Genomic DNA, 20,630 nt, shown 5'->3' on the forward strand with positions numbered 1-20,630 from the left:
GTATTCATTCTGGTCAATCCTTAAAGATTAGTAAACATATATTACTCATTTTCAGACTTTCAAAAGTAAATGCAGAGGACTGTGTTTTCTCTCAGAAAAATGTTAGCTATATTTGCTGTAAAATATTTCCTTGTAGCAAAATATTTTGTCATTATTCCAAATTCCTCTTTAATCCAGGGGCTATGTAGACAAATGGATTGTTATTTTTTCCACTCAAGTGGCTTTAGACTTTAATTTTGACATTGATAATGGGTATTTGTATATACACATAGAATACACGATTTCACAAAATTGAGTAAGTGAGCATATATTAAATTTAAAAATATTTTAATCTTTCTTGGCATCTACAAATAAATTTGAATCACAAGTATGCACCCATTTGATTTTTATGTACTCAAACTACCCAAAAGTCACCTGGTTAAACACTATCCTAAGAAGCATGTGGTAATTAATAACTTTTTGAATCTAAATATCACATTATTGGTGCTTTTTTCTATTTTCCCATTTTTATTTCCAAATATGGACCTAAAGATTTAGACTAACATTATTTTGCTATTTCCAATACTGTGGTCCTTAACAATATTTTAATGTTATTACAATTACTATAGTATGATCAAGGGTACATGCTTTTTTTCACAATTTTTGATTGGTGCCTTGTAGTTGTACTCAATGATGGGATTTGTCATTACGTTTTCATTCATTCGTATAATATGACAATACAGTTTGACCAACCTCACTCTCTAACACTTCCCCCCTCCTACACTACCTCGTTACACTTGATCCCTTTCCTTTACTGATCTTCCTTTGATCTTCATAAGATTAGACCCATGTTTATTTATGGTTTTCCTCTCTAGCTTCTGTTTGTGAGAGAAAACAAACAACACTTGACCTTCTGAGTTTGATTTATTTTGCTTAACATAATTCATTTTGCTGCCAGTCACAAAATTTCATTTTTTGTTCTCCCTGAATAAAATTTCATTGTGTATATAGATCACAATTTGTTCATTCACCCTTCTGTTGATGAACACCTACACTGGCTCCATAGTTTGGCAATTGTGAATTGTGCTACCGAAAACATGGGTATGCATGTATCCTTGTAGAAAGATAACTTTAATTCTTCATGAGAAATGCTGAAAGATGGTATAGCTGATAGTTCCATGTCTAATATTTTGAGGAACCTCCATACTGATTTCCAGAGTGGTTTCTCTAATTTGCCATCCCAATAACAGAACAAAAGCATTCCTTTATCTCCACATCCTCTACAGCATTTATGATGTGTATTCTTGACATCTGACATTCTGACTGGTGTGAGATGAAATCAGTATAGTTTTGATTTGCCTTTCTCTTATTGCTAATAATATTGAACAAATATTTGTAGGCCATGTGTATTTCATCTTTTGGGAATTTTCTATTTACTTCCTTTGACTGTTTGCTAATTGGGTTATTTAATTTTTTGGTATAAAATTTTTACATTTTTTTATATATTCTAGACATTAAAGCTGTATCAGAAGAGTAGCTAGGAAAGATCTTCTCCCATTTTATAGGCTCTGTCTTCATGTTTCTGTTTCCTTTGTTGTACAGAAGTGCTTTAATTGAATGTTATCCCATTTATAAATTCTTGGGGTTATTTCCTAAGCTTAGGGATCCTAAAATGTTTTGTTATATTTTTCCACAATAGTGGATTTAGATTTCATTTTTGTTGATGAGAATGTGTATGTGTGTGTTTGTGTGTAATACACAATGTCATGAAGTTGAATAAAAGTGAGCACATAATAAACTAAAAAATATTTAAAATGTTCTTGATGTTTACAACTAAATTTGAAGTGCAAATGCATATACATTTGAGTTTTAAATACTCAAAACTGCCTACATGCCCACTGATTAAGTAGTACACTAAATTCATGGAACTAATTGTCACATTATGGAGGATTTACTTGTATTTTCCAATTTTTATTTCCAAATATGCACCTGAAGGTTTAAACCAACATTATTTTGCCACATCAATGCTGTGACCATACCACTATTTTAATGTATTACAGTTATTATAGTGCAATCACCTTTAAGTTTTCATTTTAAGTACTGACATGTTTTCTTCCTGATGAGAAAGAATGTCTAAGGCCTTAAATATTTCTCCTTTGTTAATTCAATTTTTTTTGGAAATAGTCTTAAAATTAATGTTCCAGGTTCTATTATAAAGAACTTTGGAACCCTCCTGCCTCGGCCTGGGGAATGGCTGGGATTTCAGGCATGGACACTCTATATAGCTTCTCAGTCTTAATTAAGGGGATAAAGAAGACAAGTGAAACTACAATATTGATAAGGAGAAAGAGAAATAATCACAAGCCTAGAAGAAATTTTTAATGTTTTTAGTAATGCACTATAGTTCTACATAATATGGGGATTTTGTTTTTACATAACCATATATACATGAAATAAAATTGGCTCCACTTCAGTCCCCAGTACTTTCTCTTTCTTCCCCTTCTCTCTTCCCTTTTCCCATTCCTCTACTCTAATGCTCTTCTATTTATTTATAGTTATTTTAAATTATTGCTTTTGAAATATATATAAAGGTATAATCTACTGTAGGACATTCATATATAGCATACATTGGTCAGTTACATTCCATCAGTCCCCTCTCTCCTTCAGTCTCTTCTTCTGCTCCACTGATCTCACTTCTATTTTCATGGGATCCCCTTCCACCAACTTTAAATTCTTTTTAATTTGTTCTAATTAGTTTTATATCACAGAAGAATGCATCTATGCATTTTGATAAATCATACATAAATGGAGTGTAGTTTCATTTTTCTAATTCTATATGTTGTAGGATCACAATGATCATGCAGCCATATATGTACATGAGGTAAATAATGCCTGCTTCACTCTACTATCCTTTCTACCCCAATACCCCTGCCCCTCTCTTCACTCCCCTCAACCTAAAGTAACTCTATTCTTCCCTAGTGCTTGTTATGAATTAGCCTCAGCATATCAGAGAAATCATTTGGCATTTGGGTTTTTTTGGGGATTGGCTTATTTCGCTTAGCATGATATTCTCCAACTATATCTATTTACCAGCAAATGCCATAATTTCATTCTTCTTTATGACTGAATAATATTCCACTGTGTATATATACAACAATTTCTCCATCTGTTGAAAGATGCCTACGTCAGTTCCATAGTTTGGCAATTGTGAGTTGAGCTGCTATAAATATTGATGTGGCTGCATCACCGTAGTATACTTATTTTAAGTCCTTTGAGCATAAACCAAGGACTAGAATAACTGGGTCAATTGGTGGGTCCATTCCAGGTTTTCTGAGAACTCTCCATACTGCTTTTCCAGACTGCACCAATTTGCAGTCCCACCAGCAATGTATGAGTGTACATTTTCCCCCACATTCTAACACTTATTATTGCTTGTATTTTTTTAAATTTATTTTTATTGTAAAAAAATGGGATACATCTTGTTTCTGTTTGTATATGAAGTAAAGGCATACCATTTGTGTAATCATACATTTACATAGGTTAATGATGTTTGCTTCATTCTGTTGTTTTTTCCTTCCCCCACCTCTCCCACCCCTCTTTTCCCTCTATACAGTTCCTCCTTCCTCCACTATTGCTTCCCTCCCACCCCCCATTATGTGTCATCATCCGCTTATCAGCGAGATCATTCTTTCTTTGTTTTTTTTGAGATTGGCTTATCTCACTTAGCATGATATTCTCCAATTTCATCCATTTGCCAGCAAATGCCATAATTTTATCATTCTTCATGGCTGAGTAATTTTATCATTCTTCATGGCTGAGTAATTTTCCATTGTATATATATATATATCATAGTTTCTTTATCCATTCATCAATTGAAGGACATCTAGGTTGGTTCCACAATCTGGCTATGGTGAATTGAGCATCCATGAACACTGATGTGGCTGCATCACTGTACTATGCTGATTTTAAGTCCTTTGGGTATAGGCCAAGGAGTGGGATAGCTGGGTCAAATGGTGATTCCATTCCGAGTTTTCTAAGGAATCTGTACACTGCTTTCTAGAGTGACTGCACTAATTTGCAACCTCACCAGCAATGTATGAGTGTACCTTTTCCCCCACATCCTCACCAACACCTATTGTTGCTTGTATTCTTGATAATTGCCATTCTAACTGGGGTGAGATGGAATCTTAGGGTAGTTTTGTTTTGCATTTCTCTAATTGCTAAAGATCTTGAACATTTTTTCATGTGTTTGTTAATCAATTGTATTTTTTGTTCTGTATGTCTGTTCAGTTCCTTATCCCATTTATTGATTGGGTTGTTTTTTTTGAGTTAAGATTTTTGAGTTTTTTATATATCCTATAGAATAATGCTTTATCTGAGGTGCATGTGATATTTTCTCCCAATCTGTAGACTCTCTCTTTACATTATTATTATTACTATTATTATTATTATTATTATTATTATTATTATTATTTGCAGGGAAGAAGATCTTTACTTTCATGTCCATCCCATTTATTGCTTCTTGATTTAACTTGTTGTGTTTTAGTGGTCTTTCCTAGGCAGACATGGTCAAGATTTGGGCTTACTTTTTCTTCTAGTACTCACAGGGTGTCTGTTCCAGTGCCTAAGTCATTGATCCACATTGAGCTGAGTTTCTTGTGAGGTGAGAGATAGAGGTTTAACTTCATATTTTTACATTGTGTTTCCATTTTTTTCCCAGCACCATTTGTTGAATAAGCTATCCTTTCTCCAGTGAATGTTTTTGGTACCGTTGTCTAGTATTAGATAGCTATTTATCTAGGTTTGTCTCTGTGTCTTCTATTCTGTTCCATTGGTCTATGCATATGTTTTGGTGCCAATGCCATGCTGTTTTTGTTACTATAGCTCTATAGTATAGTTTGAAGTCTGGTATTGTGATGCCTCCTGCTTTGCTTTGCTTATTTTTCCAGATGAAATTCATGATTGTTTTTCCTAGTTCTAAGAAGAATGTCATTGGCATTTTAAATAGGAATTGCATTAAATTTGCATAATGCTTTTGGTAATGTGGCCATTTCAACAAAAATAATTCTGCCTATCCAGGAGCAGATGGGGTCTTCCATCTTCTATGGTGGTCTTTGATGTCTTTCTGTAGTGCTCTCTAGTTTTCATTGTAGAGGTCTTTTACCTCTTTTGTTAGATTGACTCCCAATCATTTTGTTTGTTTTTGAGGCTACTGTGAATGGGGTAGATTTCTTAATTTCTTTTTCAGTGGATTCATCACTAATGTATAAGAATGCATTTGATTATGGGTGTTGAGTTTATATCCTGCTACTTTGCTGAATTCACTTATTCTAGAAAGTTTTAGTTGAAATTTTTGGGTCTTCTAAATATGTAATCATGTCATCAGCAAATAGTGATAGTTTGAGTTCTTTACCTATTTCTATACCTATTTGTATGCCTTTTATTTCTTTTAATTCCTCCCCCTTATTTGTTTTAGCTTCTACATATGGGAGAAACTTCAACACCTGACTTCCTGAGTCTGGCCAATTTCACTTAGCATGATATTCTCCAGATCCACCCATTTACCAACATGTGCAATAATTTCATTCCTCATGGCTCAGTAAAAATGCACTGTGAATATATATGACATTTCCTTTATCCCCTCAGTTGTGTACCATCATCCCAGCTGGTTCCATAACAATGTGAATTACACTGCCTTAAAGATTTTTTTAAAGAATTAAAATAACTGTGTATAATATTAGATTATCAGTCACACATTTAAGAACCAAAAAGGATGAACATTTTTTTAATGAAATATCATACAGGTACAAATGACTCTAAATCAAATCTGAATGGATTACTTATCATATCAGAAACAGGATTATCTACTACCACTATAAAGAATTACATGACTAATATCTCAGTTCTAGCAACTTAAAAGCCTAGGTCATTATAGTCTAATAAGCTTTAAAGCATTCCAGACCATGGGGATTTAACATGGAACTTACATGAAACTGTTAATATTTCATTTTATTAATTTGGTAAAACATGAATACTAAAACCTCAAAAATGGTTACAAAATAATTATAGGTGATTGGCAATTTTAGGGTGAAGCTGATCTTCACTAACTCAGAGACAGTTGAGGAAGTTTTTGAGTGAAAAAACCCAGGGTCGAGGGTCCAACCAGAATCAATGTTGCACTGCCAGAAAGTATTTTTGAGTGGCCTGAAAGAGTGTAGAGGCTGGAGACTGGGAAGGTATAAGGAAGTCACCAGCCTGACCCTGCAGTTGTCTATCGTGGGGTCCAAAATATATCTAGACCAGCATGATTTAAACAGGGCAGAAAGGATGGAGCATACGATGATTCAGTTGGGGACACTGATGAGAGCTCACTTTGATGCTAGCATCCCATATGAACATTACTAAAATGACAGTAATGCATCAGACAAGCATGCGTGTGTATTCCAAGACTGAGTCTGGATAATTCACAACCATGAAGATTGAATATATGAAAATCTTTGAGGTTTAGACCACTCACCCTAAAAGTGAAAATATAAGCAGAGATCAGCATCTCTTCAGAAATGTTGTGAAGACCAAATCTCAAATACCAACAGATTTGCAATGCTCAGTCAAGACCAAACTCCAGCTACTAGAACTTCCATTTTTGAACTCTGCACCAACCCCACAATGGGAACACACCAGTTGTCAATACTTTCCAGTCTATCCCATCCTATAGTGGGACACAGGAAGTCAAGAGTTAATATAACCAGTTTGACTCCTGGTCACAATGAGGAGGAGAAAAACAAAACTGGAACTTGAAGACCCCCCAGCCTAAGGATTACAGAGAACTCCCCTCCCCCCCCCAGTAAACTCACAGAATGGCACCTCAGTTTTAGCAATTAACTTCAATCCTTGCCTGTGGTTTTGATCACCTTAGTAGGAATGAGGCCTTTTGTTTTTGCTTTAAGATATTTTAAAGTTTCAAATACTTTTTTCTCTTTAATTTTAAAATTAAACCCGTGCGTGTGTGTGTGTATGTGTGTGCTCTCACTGTACAAATATGCTAAAATATAGACATGTATATTTATTATTTAGCCTTGGCCTAACTTTGGTAGGATAAAAATTTTTACATGGATTTGGTTTTTCTTGAACTTTTGCTTGTTTTTTTCATACCTTCTTTTTTTGTTTGTTCTTATTCTTTCTTCACTATCCCTGTCTATCCTCTACTAATAACTGAATTTTTTTATTCCTTCATCCTCTCTTCCTTTATTTCACTGCATTTAGTTATGTTTTACTCCTCAATTTGTATCACCATCATGCACTGTTAGAGGCATTGTGGCTCGCCGGTAGCTCCCAGAAAAATGCTCCACAGACATAGCTCTCCCACAAGGAACTTTATTTTATGCAGACGATTCACGTCTGCTCGGGGGGAAAAGGAAAGAAGAAAGAACATGGCGCATGGTTTCTCTCAGATATTGGAATTTTGCGGGCTGAGAGGAACCAATCGCGGAAGAGAAGTCTTACTGACTGATGGACCAATGACATGTTAGAATGTAACGTGGGAGGCAGGAAGATTACAGCAGTATAAGCCGGAAATTCCTGTAACGGGAGAGGCGGGCGGAACGCAGATTGACAGGTGGTTGGGAGGCCCGATTCCTCACTATCCCTCATTTCTTTTTTTATAAAAAATAAAAAAATCTTGCTCTCCAGTTCTTTTTGAAGACTTCTCTCTCCTTCCTGCCTAGGTAACTGGGGTTGGTTTTGCAGGTGAGATGTTCATTCTCCTTCCAGGCTTCCAAAGGCAGATGATTTTCATGGACTTCATTTTCTCAATTTGATTGATCCCCTATTTCTGCATTAACTGCCTGTCCCTGATTCTGATTTCATTTACCCTTCTAATACTAGGAACTCCTTCACTGCTATAGGGAAAAGGGGTGATGACTGATCTGACTTCTTCGAGATGGAAGTGGGCAGCGTGGGGCAAGCAGTTTGGAGGTTCATTTTAAAAATCGGGTCAATTGAGGGGTTCATGGTAGAAGTCCAGTTGCACGGAGAGCAGGCTATAAAGGCATCTGGGGATGGGTGCTTCTATGAGAGAAGAACAAAAAGACATGAGTACTGAAATGAGATTGATACAATATAAATGTTGCAGGATCTGGAACATGCTAATACATATTATAAAGATGACAGAAGTCAATAATTCCTCACCAGGGGGTGGAAGAACTGAGAAGTTGTTCCCATAACAAGGCCTAGCAAAGGCTGGAGAGGACAGGCCTTTATTTGGGAGCTTTAACATTGTCTAGGTTATCAGGAATGTGAACACAACATTTAGTAGAGATCTCTATACTTCTGTTACTGGAAAACATAGATTAAGCCTACCTATGTCTGTAGGCCTTAAACTGACTATAAACTTCTGACTCTAGCAGTTTCTCTTGATAGTTACTATTATTTTTAAATGCCCAAGAATGGCTATACTTTGGTTTTAACTGTTTTGCTAGTTGTTTAATATCAAGTTGGTCAAAGTGACCTGTTCCTGTCTGTTAAAGAGTCAGCTGAGTTTCCACAGGGGTCACTCATAGAGTACTTAAGAGCAACTTTTTAGATCCACCAGTGCCATCGGTTAGGCAGGGTCTCCTCAATGAGGTGGCTTTCCTTGAAAATACCAGGGATGTCTCCCTTTTTCCATGACCCTCCTCTGCAGCAGATGCACTGAGTGATTTTTTTATCCTCTAGGTCTCATCAATCTCCTTGATCAAGAGGTTGTGTGACCCAGAGTTGCAAAGCTCCTTGGAGAAGTCCTCTTGTTCCCTGGGTTCAGGCTAACTTTGAGGGCAAGATCCAAATATGAACCTTTCTTGACCTTTGTATTTAATCTCAATCTCTAAGTTTGATCTTAACCATCAAGCAAGTCAGTCTCAGCAGTCATAAATAAGAGTACTGGGCTTTAGCTTCAATGTCTATAACTTTACAGTTATTTACCCCCTTTTATCAAATTGGGGTTTATATTATCTGTCCTATAGGTGATGGCTTACTATTCCAAGTTAATTTATGATGTTCGCTCTTGAAGCAATACTTCTGCAAAATATTGATCAGGCGACAATTAGAGTTTACAAGGAAAATACAAAATGGAGACATCAACAGTAAAACATTCAGTTCGTGCAATAGCTATTTTGAATTTTGGCTGAGTTCCCATTTGAGATCACAGTAATCTTTACAACAAACATTAAACTTTTGAACACAACTTTAAGTGAGTTAAAGTCAGGCTTACTTTGGAGCCATTGTAATGTGTAGCAGGGTGGTGAGGCAAAACCTTATCTCAGGTAAGGTGGGGCTTTTCAGTGAGGGGCAAAGGAGTATATAAACAGATTTTGAAGATTAAGCTGAGATCAGATGGAGCTCTGTTCTCTGATGGAAATGTGGATCTAAAGAGTTATATCAGCAATCTTTATATGCGTGCCATGTTAGGTTATATATATACCCTATTGATGACAGGCCCTATAGTAGAACATTAAATGATAGGTTTACCATTACAGACAAGTTTAATTTGGAGAACAGCAGCTTGATAAATTTTCTGCTTTAAAGGCTTGTATACCTAGAAAATAAGAACACATTTAATATCCAAAGAATAATGTTTTTAAGTATGTTACTCCATGGAATAGCTTTATAAATTAATCAGATGTCTCTAACAAACACATTTGAGTAATCCCATACATGTCAACTCCAATTCACTCATCTTATTGTAGAAAATTCAAGATATCAGACAAGTGTACCAACAGTATTTGCCATCTCTTTCCTGTTGAAGAAAATTCCTAGAAAATTTGATGTTAGACATTTTATAAACATTAATATTTTATTAGTGTGACCACCTAGAGACTTTTGAGTTAATTTTAATGACATTTTACTTCTATTAGTTTACCCAATTTAAATTGAACCTCATTAAATCACATGAATTAAAAATATTTGGATCCATTTTTAAAATTTTAATTTTTATGCACGCTTATATCTAACACAAAAGCAAAGGCCTTGTAATATTTATTTTCATTGCAATGTAATGGATGTTCAAAAATATCTCTAGAGTTGGATAGAAAGAACTGATCAAAAATCATTAACCTAGGTCTGTATGATCAAAATTGTGAGCTCAAAAATACAGCATTTAACAAAAACAAAGTCCTAGAAAAAAATGATAATGGTTATTAATTAAAGCATGAGAAAATGAGAAGGAGAGAAAAGTTGAAAGGGAGAAAAGTATTCTGAGTTGTAGCCCAGGAGAAATTTTAAGTGGACACTTTTTTTTGGGGGGGGGGGGTTGAAACTAGTCTACTGCGCCTTTCTTCATTTACATTTCATTGTAACCCTTGACTGAGATCTAAATCTGAAAGGGGCTAATATGTTCTAGCAGATACTTGATGCTTAGGTCCTTTTAATTTCTTGAGCCTGCAGGGAGAGCTAAGAAGCGAGAAAGAAAGATTTGAAAACAAGGAATCAGCCAAGAGAATGTGTTCAGGTTTTACTCCCTCCGTGCCAGCCACCTCCCCTAAAGGAGCTAGAATGTGTGTTCGAGACCTGCATGGTGGGGGGACTTGGTGGGCTGAATGGAGGAACGGAAGAAGAAACAGAATGAGGCAAAGGAGAGGAATGAACAGGAGCTTCTGCAGTAGGAGACCTGTAAGGACATGACTCAGCCGGATTAAACTCGGAGGAGAAAGAAGGGTTAAAATGTGGGGGAGAAGCCAAGAGAATGTGTTAGGTTTAGCAAGAAAGAAAGGAAAAACACGAAGGGGAAAAGTCCCTTTCCATTCACCATGTTGCCCACATACATACTTAATTATAACTAGTATAATTAGGCATATAATTTTACCTAGTATAAAGCTAGAATTTAGGGTGTCATAAATAGGCCATTCTGACTTACTATCTAAAGGACAATTTAGCTCTAATTCAGGGAACAGGTGAAGGGGTTTGAGATGATTTAATAAACATCTCAGGGGCGAGTTTGCTGGGCTGGATGTCCTGGATCCCATGGTAAACTGAGACCCACCTGGCTAGTGATTATTAGTGTCCCAAGAACCATGGTGCCAGGCAACGAGAGGTTAGAACAGAGGTTTGGTCATCACCAAAAACCAGTGTTTAACCAGGCATTAGCCGAGAGAGTTTGAAGACCTGGCCAGGATTTCAAGTGAGACGCAGCGGGAAATAAAAGAGCCTCAAACCCTGAGAAAGAATCTCAGCACCGTAAAAATCAGGAGTCCACCCAGCAACTAGGACCAGCTATGGGGACCAAGGAGGTACCCCCACACCTAGGCAGTTGGGCGGCGGGAGCCGCGGGGCGGGCGGTGGTGGAGGGAGCCGCGGGAATGGCTGCCTCTCAGATACGGGGAGGGGGGGGCATGGCGGGAGCCCCGGGTGGCCAAGATGTGTTTAAGTGGTCAGGGCCTGTCTAAGGGAAACTCACCAATTTTGGAGTCCGGTGTTGTATGCAGGAAACTGGGCATCTAGGTAAATGGAAGGTGAGCCTGTATCCGTGGGCACTGGGACTATGGATGGGATTCCGCTTGCTTAGTCAGCAGAAAAACCCATATCCGAGTCACGTCACCAGTTGTTAGAGGCAGTTGTGGCTCACTGGTAGCTCCCAGAAAAATGATCCGCAGACATAGGTCTCACACAAGGAACTTTATTTTATGTGGACGATTCACGTCCGCTCGGGGGAAAAGGAAAGAAGAAAAGAGAGAACATGGTGCATCTTCATTTCTGGGTCTTTCAACAACTGGAGCACCAAGATTCCACTGATTAAGACCCATAATGACTTTGTTGCCATCCTGGATCTCCCTGAGGGAGAGCACCAATACAAGTTTTTTGTAGATGGACAGTGGGTTCATGATCCATCAGAGCCAGTGGTTACCAGTCAGGTTGGCACGATTAACAATTTGATCCATGTCAAGAAATCTGATTTTGAGGTGTTTGATGCTTTAAAACTAGATTCTATGGAAAGCTCTGAGACATCTTGTCGAGATCTTTCCAGCTCACCCCCTGGGCCTTATGGTCAAGAAATTTCGATCTGAAGAGAGATTCAAATCCCCACCCATCCTTCCTCCTCACCTACTCCAAGTTATTCTTAACAAGGACACTAATATTTCTTGTGATCCAGCCTTACTTCCAGAGCCCAACCATGTTATGCTGAACCATCTCTATGCATTATCTATTAAGGACAGTGTGATGGTCCTTAGCGCAACCCATCGCTACAAGAAGAAGTATGTCACTACGCTGCTGTACAAGCCCATCTGAAGGCATCCTGTCTTGCCTCCATGGATTCAGGAGAAGCTTCTCCCTTGCTTTTGAACTGAACCAGTCTTACCTGAGACTGGAAGGCTGATTTGCTTTGAGGCCAATATGTGTGTTTCAGAGCCTCTGAATAGGATGCTCTGCTTTTGCATTTGATTGCAGATGAGAGCTTTATGAGTTCATGGAATTTATTTTAAGAAGAAAACGTATATATATGAGACGAAGGTTACTGGAAGCGTCCTAGCCCCAGCTAGATATATTCTTTCTATCTGTGGGTATTTGCCAAGACATGTTTGGGGAAGCTTCAGGAATAACTGTATGGGGAGGTTTTTTTCCTAAAATGCAAGAAGAGCAAACTCTTAGGATCCTTGTTGGGTGAATATTCTATCACTGCTACCTTGGGTGTCCAAGAAATGGACTTGGGCTAGACGGCTGCCCTACTTACAGCTTCTGCCTTGCAGGGGCAGCTTCTCTTGCATGGCGTCTCTGTATTTTCACAGTGTGTGGCACAGTCTCTGTTTTTTTTGTTGTTTTTTTTTTTTTTTTTTTTTTTTTTATGTAACAGATGCCTCACAAGAAGGCTTCGTTCTCTCATTTCACATTCTTCCTTTACTAGCCTCCTTCAGATCCCATACCTGACCCCTTTAATATAAAATTCACTCAGTAAGTGACGCCTTTGAAAAGTTGTGTGGGACCTGACCCACCTTATTGATGAGGGGCTGTCAGAAGATCTCCTTTTTAGCCCATCAGAGGTCTAAGCCACTTTGTTACAACTTGTTTTAAATTTCTACTGAAGAAAATATGGTTCAACCTTCTAAAAAAGGTATAATGCAGAAGATCTATTTTTTGTTTTAATTTGCTACTACAGCTTTGGCTGTATGATGCATTTCCTGTTTTCCCATTTGGCCTGACCTTGCTTCCAGCTATGCTTTCTCAGAGCATACACAAGAGACATGGACTAGGGAACACTTCCAGGACTTTCATCTGTGAAAGATTTTTAGGTTCCTGCATTTTTCTTTAATTAAAAATATGCCCTTTCATTGGTCTTAAAGAGACTATATTGAAGAACTTCAGACTTTTAATAAATGGTCCTTAAGATTTTCTTCTCTAGTCCAGAGAAGACTGCACTCTTATATTAATATGGCCAGACCCATGTTCAACTTTACACCAAATACTGCTCTTGGTACAAGTTCATACAGACTCATTGATACACATAATAGATTCCCTTAACTCTTAAGGTGTATAAGGCCAAGAAGCAAGAAAGTACTCCTGGAAGGCTCTTTGTACTAAATAGTAATAAGATAATTTTTTTATTTTATTTTTACCTCTTCTTTTTAAATGTGTTCAGTAATGAAGTAGGGTCACTGATTTCCATTTATGGACTGAAAAGTATTCAGTTCACCCTTGGGGTTCAGAGATAAAACATTTTTTTCCAAGTATCTTGGCTCTTCCATTTTACAGATAAATGCAGTCAAACTTTCAACCTTGAAGGAGGCCATACTTGATGGTTGAGAGACTCCTTGATTGCTAAGATGAGCCCAGCCACGCTGAAAGGGCACCTATAGGTCAGTTTAGCTACCTCTGTTTTTTCCATGCAAAGTTGACTCTTTGGGAATATAGACCTCTTTGATCCCAGATATGAAGCAGTAAGGTGTGGGCTTGTTGTTTTCCAGGGAATGCAAACTACTAAGTGCTGTGGTAGTTAAGCTGAGAGTAGGTACTCTTTTTGCCTTTCAAAGCCACCTTCTGCAACAAAAGGCTTTTGTGGAGAACCTTTTATGGTCCAAACCATTTTGTCAGTGGTGTGCCATTTTAAAAATCCAGGCCAAATCCTATTTTAACCAGCTCTCAGGATCTATATAGTCTTCAGTCGTGCTGGAATTTTGTTTTTATTCTACACCCATTAAATAATTGGGCCACCTAGAAGGATTCAAATTCTGGTTGTTACATGGAGGATTTGTATTCATTTCTTGTCAACAGTATTGAAATGCAATTATCTGTGTTAATGTATCAAACTTTTTACTCCACATAGGTTTATCAGTAAAGTGGAACAGAAAAAGAAATCTCTTCAATGTGTCTCAGGCCAGAGGCTTCTTGTCAGTTGGGTCTGGCTCTAATGAGAGTAGGTTTTGTTGCTGGTAAAATCTGGAAATGTACAGATTTATTTCCCAAATTCTTATCGTTCACCCAGATGTGAAATGGGTACCTATCAGTGGGTATGGAAGGGAATGGGTAGAGGGAATTGGGTAATGACTACTTCAGCACTGTCCCTTTTCTATCCTGCTAATAAATGGCCCTGAGATACCCTGAAAAAAAAAAAAAAAAAAAAAAAGATCTCCCTGGGGCAATGCTTTGTGCTCATGCTACCCTCCTCTCATCAGCTGTAAAGTCTGGTAATCACAGATCTATTTTATAATTTTTCCTTAGAAGAATTATTCATAAACAGGATCATACAGTATGCAAACTTTTGAGAATCCTTTTTCATTTAGCCCAATGTCCTTGAGATTCATCAAATCTGTTCATATACCAATAATGCTTCTTTTTATTGCTCAATCTTGGCATGATTGTATTAGTTTGTTTAACTACTCATCCACTGAGGGACATTTTGGTTGGCTTTTAGTTTGTGATTATTATGAGAAAATACAGGAGATAATCTTCCAGATCTAGAGCTTGGTGAAGACTTTCAAGACATGGCACTAAAAACATGTTCTATGAAAGGAAAATAATGATAAATTGGATTTCATCAAAATGAAAAATTTGCTCTGCAAACGATTCTGCTAAAGGATGAAAGAACAAGGTACAGATATTAAAATATATATATGTGCAAAGCATATATCTGATAATGGACTCCAATCTAGAATATATAAAGGAATCTTACAATTCAATAGTAAAAAATAATCCAATGAGAAATGGAAAATAGATGAAGGGACATTTCATGGCAGAGGCAAGAAAGCACATGAAATGAGGCTGAACAACACTTGACACTGGGGAAATAAGATCATCATCTGAAATCACTACATGTCTATTAGAAAAGCTAAAATTAAAAGGCAATGACAAAAGCAAATGCTAGCAAGATGTAGAGAAACTGTATTTCTAATACCTTGTGGGACCAATGGTACATAGGGCCACTATGGAAAATAGATGGCAATTCCTTAAAGCAAGTAAGTAAACAAAAAGCTAAACACGTACTTACCATACTACCTGACAACCACAGTCCTGGGCATTTATCAGATAAACTACTATTCAAGTACACACACACACACACACACACACACATACACATACATGATCATAGTAGCTTTGTGCTATTTTTATTGGTGAATAATTTACACAAAACAAAATTCACAAACCTTAAATGTTGCATTAAATATTTCTGGTAAGTGCATGTGCTCCTGTAACCCACTCTTTATATGATTTAGAATATTCTAAAGCCCCAGAATGTTTCTTTGTGCCTCTTCCAGCTAATCTCTGCCATGTCACTCCACCCCTAAGCCCTAAAGCAATTTCTAGTTTGATTTCTTTCACCATACATTAGGTTCCATGTGAATGGAATTATATATTACATATTCCTTTATGTCCGGCTTATTTTTCTCAGGAAGATGGTTCAGACATTCTTCTGTTTAAAGCATATCGATAATGTAATTTTTTATTGCCTGTTAATGTTAAATCATGTAGACACACCCCAATTGTCTTTTCATTTGCTTTTTAATGTTAATTTAGATTCAGTTTTTGTCTTTTTAAAGTGAAGCTGCTATTAATATTGTGATACTAATCTTTTGTTTAGAGATTAATTTTCACATTTTTGGATAAAATCCTAAGAATGGAATTGCTAGGTTATACAGAAGAGTATAGATTTAAATTGATGAGAAGTGATCAAATAATTTTCAAAAGTGTTAACCTCATTTTACTTTCTCACCAGTAATATATGAGATGTGCCAATTTGATGTTTTTAAATGCACATTTTTTTTCTGTACTTATTGGTTATTTGAAGATATTATTTTGTGAAGTGTTTGCTCAAGTCTTTTGTCCATATTTTAAATTAGAATTTTATTATTCAGTTGTAAGAATTCTCAAATATCCAGGAAATAAGTTTTTTGTGAGTATTTCCTTCTAATTGTGACTTATCTATTAATTTTTTAATGATAAAAGTTTTAGTTTCAGATGAGGCCCACTTTCTCAATTTTTTCTCTATTTTACTTACTTTCTGTGTTGGTTAAAAAATCTTTCCCTAATCCAAGACAGTGAAGAAATTCTGTTTTATTGCAGAACTGTCTTGGATTTTTCCAGTCAGGTGAACTGGTCAGGTCATTCCTCAGGGGAACAGGGAGGCAGTAGTGACACACAAGGGTCAGTGCAGTTAAGAGGTTTTAAAACATAATTGCAGAAATGAACTGCTCAGCTGTGAGATTGCCCCACACTCGATAAAGCTGAATACAAGCGAAACGTAACGCCCTCAACCCAATGCTGGTGCTGCCCAAGGTTAGCCCTCAATGCCCCTCATCCTTCTCTGGCCAGTTCAGAGGTCCTCAGTTCCCAGGCCATTTAGCATTTCTCCAGGTGACTGTCACTAGAGGGCGCTGTGAGAGCAGGTTTCCAGGCAGCTTGGCCCCGCTCTGATGTGAGGATGCTGACCTGGGCTCTGATTGCCTGTCCATGGGAGACACATGGGGAGGCAGGGGTGAGGGTGGCCTCACTCCACATCTGCAAGGACCTTCTCCATCCAGTGTATTCCCTCATAATACAAACCAAGAAATAAAGCCATCAGGGAAGCAAAGGAGCCTAGGAAGAGCACGTGGGGCTTTAAACAAAGACAATTAGTCCTTGATCCAGTTGGCACAGAGGGATGTGGGAATGTGACAGGGTCTGGCAGCTAGGATGGGACAGCAGTCCCCAGGCTGGGAAGATGATGGCCTGCATCACACCAGGCCAGGGGCAGAGCTGAGATGACTGACTCCTGTTTCAGTTAGGACCAGGTTATGACTGAGGATGGGAAAGGGTTGGGATGGGAAGCTTATCCGTAAGGACCTGTAGACAGAGACAGGGGTAACTGCGGAAAAGGTCATGGCTCATTCATGGTCCAGCTACTTACTCCAGCAGCAAGGCATTCAGGGAGATCAGAGGTACTGAGCCTTGGAGAGGAAATTGTGTCTACTTGGAAGGAGCCAACTGGCCCTGGCAGAGTGAACCCAGCATGGCCAATCGGGGCAGCATCAGACAACCTGGGATTCTGGTTTGAGAGAGACTGATGGCAATCTAGCTCCACAGCACATTACAGGGACAACCCTAATCACTAAACTGGAAACCCTAGAATTCCATTAAAGAATAACCTGAGAGGTCAGGACCAGAGCCAGGGAAAGGCTAGCAGGGGGACAAAGGTAGTCATGGGCCAATGGAGCATCAGACAGGGCCTACCTGGGCTCAATACTATGAGGGAGCTTGGACACCTACATGGGGCTGTGACAATGCCTGGAACCTTAGCTCAGGCCTCGGGCTCACAAGAGAAATTTCAGATATTCATGGTCTCAGAGAAGGAGATGTTACAATCAGTAAATTCTCCTAAGGGGACAGAGATGCAGTGACCTTGGGTACATTAAAATATTTTTTTAAAAATTCCTAGGCCCAGGACACAAGGTGACCAAGGTTAGCCTCCTCCCAGGGAATTAACCAAGGACCACAAAATACTGGGCTATAAGGCTAAGGCAATTGGTGGCATGTCTTGTCAGAGTGTGGAAACAGGTTCAGTGCTGGGCTTCCTCCCTCCAAACTCAGCTATGCATGTTCACCATCCTTCCTGATGGCAGAAATCATACTGAAACCCAGTCAAGATGTACATCACCTGCAATGTTTCTCCCCTGACCCTGGGAAGCCTTTGAGCTCCTCAGCCTGGCAGCATGAGTCTTCCTTACTTGGCCTCTCAAATCTTTATCTTTGAACTCTCCCTGTTCTGTGGGCATAAGCATGCCGTTCCTTTCATTGTCTGGTACAGACCAGATTCCTTCTGCTGTTTACATTTCTCTCTCTGCCAGGAATGTTCTTCCCTTTCCTGTCAACCTGATAAGCATTAATTTAAAAAGTGCTCAAGCTTCACCTTCCCTATGAAGAATGATCTGGCCAGCCCTAATCTGGGGTCAGGGAGAATGCTTGGTTGTAGAAACCAACTACAAATCAGTTGCTAACCACAAATCTGTTCTCCCTGCTTTGTTCCTTCCTAAAGAATCCTGACTTGTCCAGAAAGACAATCCTTCCTCAGCTCAGGGATACACACTAAATACGTCAAACCAAGTATTACAGCCCTTTCCTCCCAAGAACATGAAATCAGTGCTGGGTGCATGTTTTGGTCACTGCCTTCATGCTGCACTGAACTGGTGGTCCTGCAATGGCAAGTGGCAGAATCTAAACAAAGGCTGGGGCTGAGTTTGTGCCAAAAGATTGAGAGCAGCTCCCCTCTCCACTTAGATCCTTCCCAGAACTCTTTTCATTGAGGTTGGCTGAGAATTCCTTCCACAGGGAAGTCCAAAGAGCCTGTAGAGTCTTCTCAGAATCAGTGACCAGAAAGGTTTGACCCCAACTCACTTCCCTGTAAAGATTGTTTTCTCCTCAGATTCTGTACTCTTAGTTGTTACTGTTTATTTAAAAATATTCACTGAGTACTTGCTATGTGCTAAACCAAATGTTCAAAACTGAATAAAGCAAAGTTCTTACCTTTATGGGACTCAGAGCTTTTCTGAGGGAGACATATAACCAGATAAGATGCCATTAGGGCAGGAACTCTGTAGTAAAGAGAGTTATTAGTTGCTAAGAAGAACAGCCACACTGGACAGTTTAAAGAGAAGAGAAATTTCTGAAAGTCTATGATAAGCTCACAGAATCCCACACAGGATGAAACCCTTGCCTCAGATCATGGCATAGGAGACATTCAGACTCCATTCTCTGCATCATGTTCCATCCTTGTCTACCAGCTAGTGGAAATAATATTTCAATGGAAATAAAAGAATCCAGCTCCTGGGGAATAAAATGTTTAATCTGCGGATGGAGAGAGTCCAAGAATACACTCTGTAACAGAGGGTTAAAAGGCAATAATGCAACACAAACCATTGTCATTATAGAGCCATGGTAAAGCCACAAGCAGGGAATATCCCTGCCAAAGAAAAATCAGAACTGGACAATAATTAAAGTGGGAAAATTGAATTGAATTCAGGATGGTTGCATCAAAGTAGGAGAGATTTCATATAGAGCTGAGCTCAGCTCTGGATATAGCAAGGACAGGGAGACGTAGCAAGGAGTGGGATGAGGTCAGTTGATGGAAAACTACTAAGAGGAAACTTCGGGGTAAGGGAGATTCTCTCCAAAGCCTTGAAACAGGATTTTGTTGAAGACAGGGCAAGATGATCAGACATCAGCACCAATGGGGCATGTGAGGAAGGTGATCAGATATAGTCATCAGTATGGAAGATGGGGGCTCCTACTGCATTGGCTTCAAAGGGTTTTTGCTCAAACTGGACTTTAGGAGGAAGTGTACTGATTGGCTTAGGAGAAGATTCAAGAAACTGACTAAAGTTTGGCTAAGCAAAGGATCTTTGTCATGATTCCCTCATCTTTCTCCTTTGCTGAAATCACAGTAAGCAGACCCCAGTTTATCTGTTTATTTTTTTATTTTTTATTTTTTAATTTACTTTTATTGTAAACAAATGAGATATATATTGTTTCTGTTTGTACATGGAGTAACAGCATACCATTTGCATATTCATAAATTTACATAGAGTAATGATGTTTGATTCATTCCATTATTTTTTTCCTTCCCCCCATCCCTCCCACCTCTCTTTTCCCTCTATACAGTCCCTCCTTCCTCCATTCTTGTCCCACTCCCATCCCCCATTAAGTGTCATCATCCGCTTATCAGTGAGATCATTCCTCTTTTGGATTTTTGAGATTGGCTTATCTCACTTAACATGATATTCTCCAATTTCATCCATTTGCCTGCAAATGCCAGAATTTTATTATTCTTTATAGCTGAGTAATATTCCATTGTGTGTATATATATATATATATATATATATATATATATATATATATATATACCACAGTTTCTTTATCCATTCATCAATTGAAGGGCATCTAGGTTGGTTCCATAGTCTGGCTATAGTCAATTGAGCAGCTATGAACATTGATGTGGCTGTATCTCTGTAGTGTGCTGATTTTAAGTCCTTTGGGTATAGGCTGAGGAGTGGGATAGCTGGGTCAAATGGAGAGTCCATTCCAAGTTTTTTCTAAGGAATCTCCACACTGCTTTCCAGAGTGGCTGCACTAATTTGCAGTCCCACCAGCAATATATGAGTGTACCATTCTCCCCACATCCTCTCCAACACCTATTGTTGCTTGTGTTCTTGATAATCGCC

At 38.3% G+C, this 20,630-nt stretch overlaps 2 protein-coding genes and 1 pseudogene across 7 annotated transcripts in view; 2 read left to right on the forward strand and 1 right to left on the reverse strand.

Moving 5' to 3' along the window:
- Positions 1 to 20,630, forward strand: part of LOC306660181 (protein prenyltransferase alpha subunit repeat-containing protein 1-like) — a 631,547-nt gene that overhangs the window by 306,276 nt on the left and 304,641 nt on the right.
- On the forward strand, positions 11,634 to 13,670 carry LOC306658931 (5'-AMP-activated protein kinase subunit beta-2-like; annotated as a pseudogene). Its single transcript has one exon. The product of its transcript is annotated as a 5'-AMP-activated protein kinase subunit beta-2-like (transcript).
- The window catches only part of LOC306660171 (annexin A8-like protein 1), a 94,648-nt gene continuing 90,310 nt past the window's right edge, over positions 16,293 to 20,630 (reverse strand). For 5 of the 6 annotated variants that reach the window (XM_079138354.1, XM_079138350.1, XM_079138355.1 and 2 more), the window contains one exon: positions 16,293 to 17,461. In XM_079138354.1, the coding sequence (XP_078994480.1) occupies positions 17,294 to 17,461 (168 nt within the window). In that variant the 3' untranslated portion in view covers positions 16,293 to 17,293. Of the gene's footprint in view, positions 17,462 to 18,936; positions 19,005 to 20,630 lie in introns of all 6 variants that reach the window. The other variant, XM_079138352.1, reaches the window with a different exon arrangement.

Source organism: Sciurus vulgaris (genome assembly GCF_902686455.1).
Source record: "Sciurus vulgaris genome assembly, chromosome: 4".
Lineage (NCBI taxonomy): Eukaryota > Metazoa > Chordata > Mammalia > Rodentia > Sciuridae > Sciurus > Sciurus vulgaris.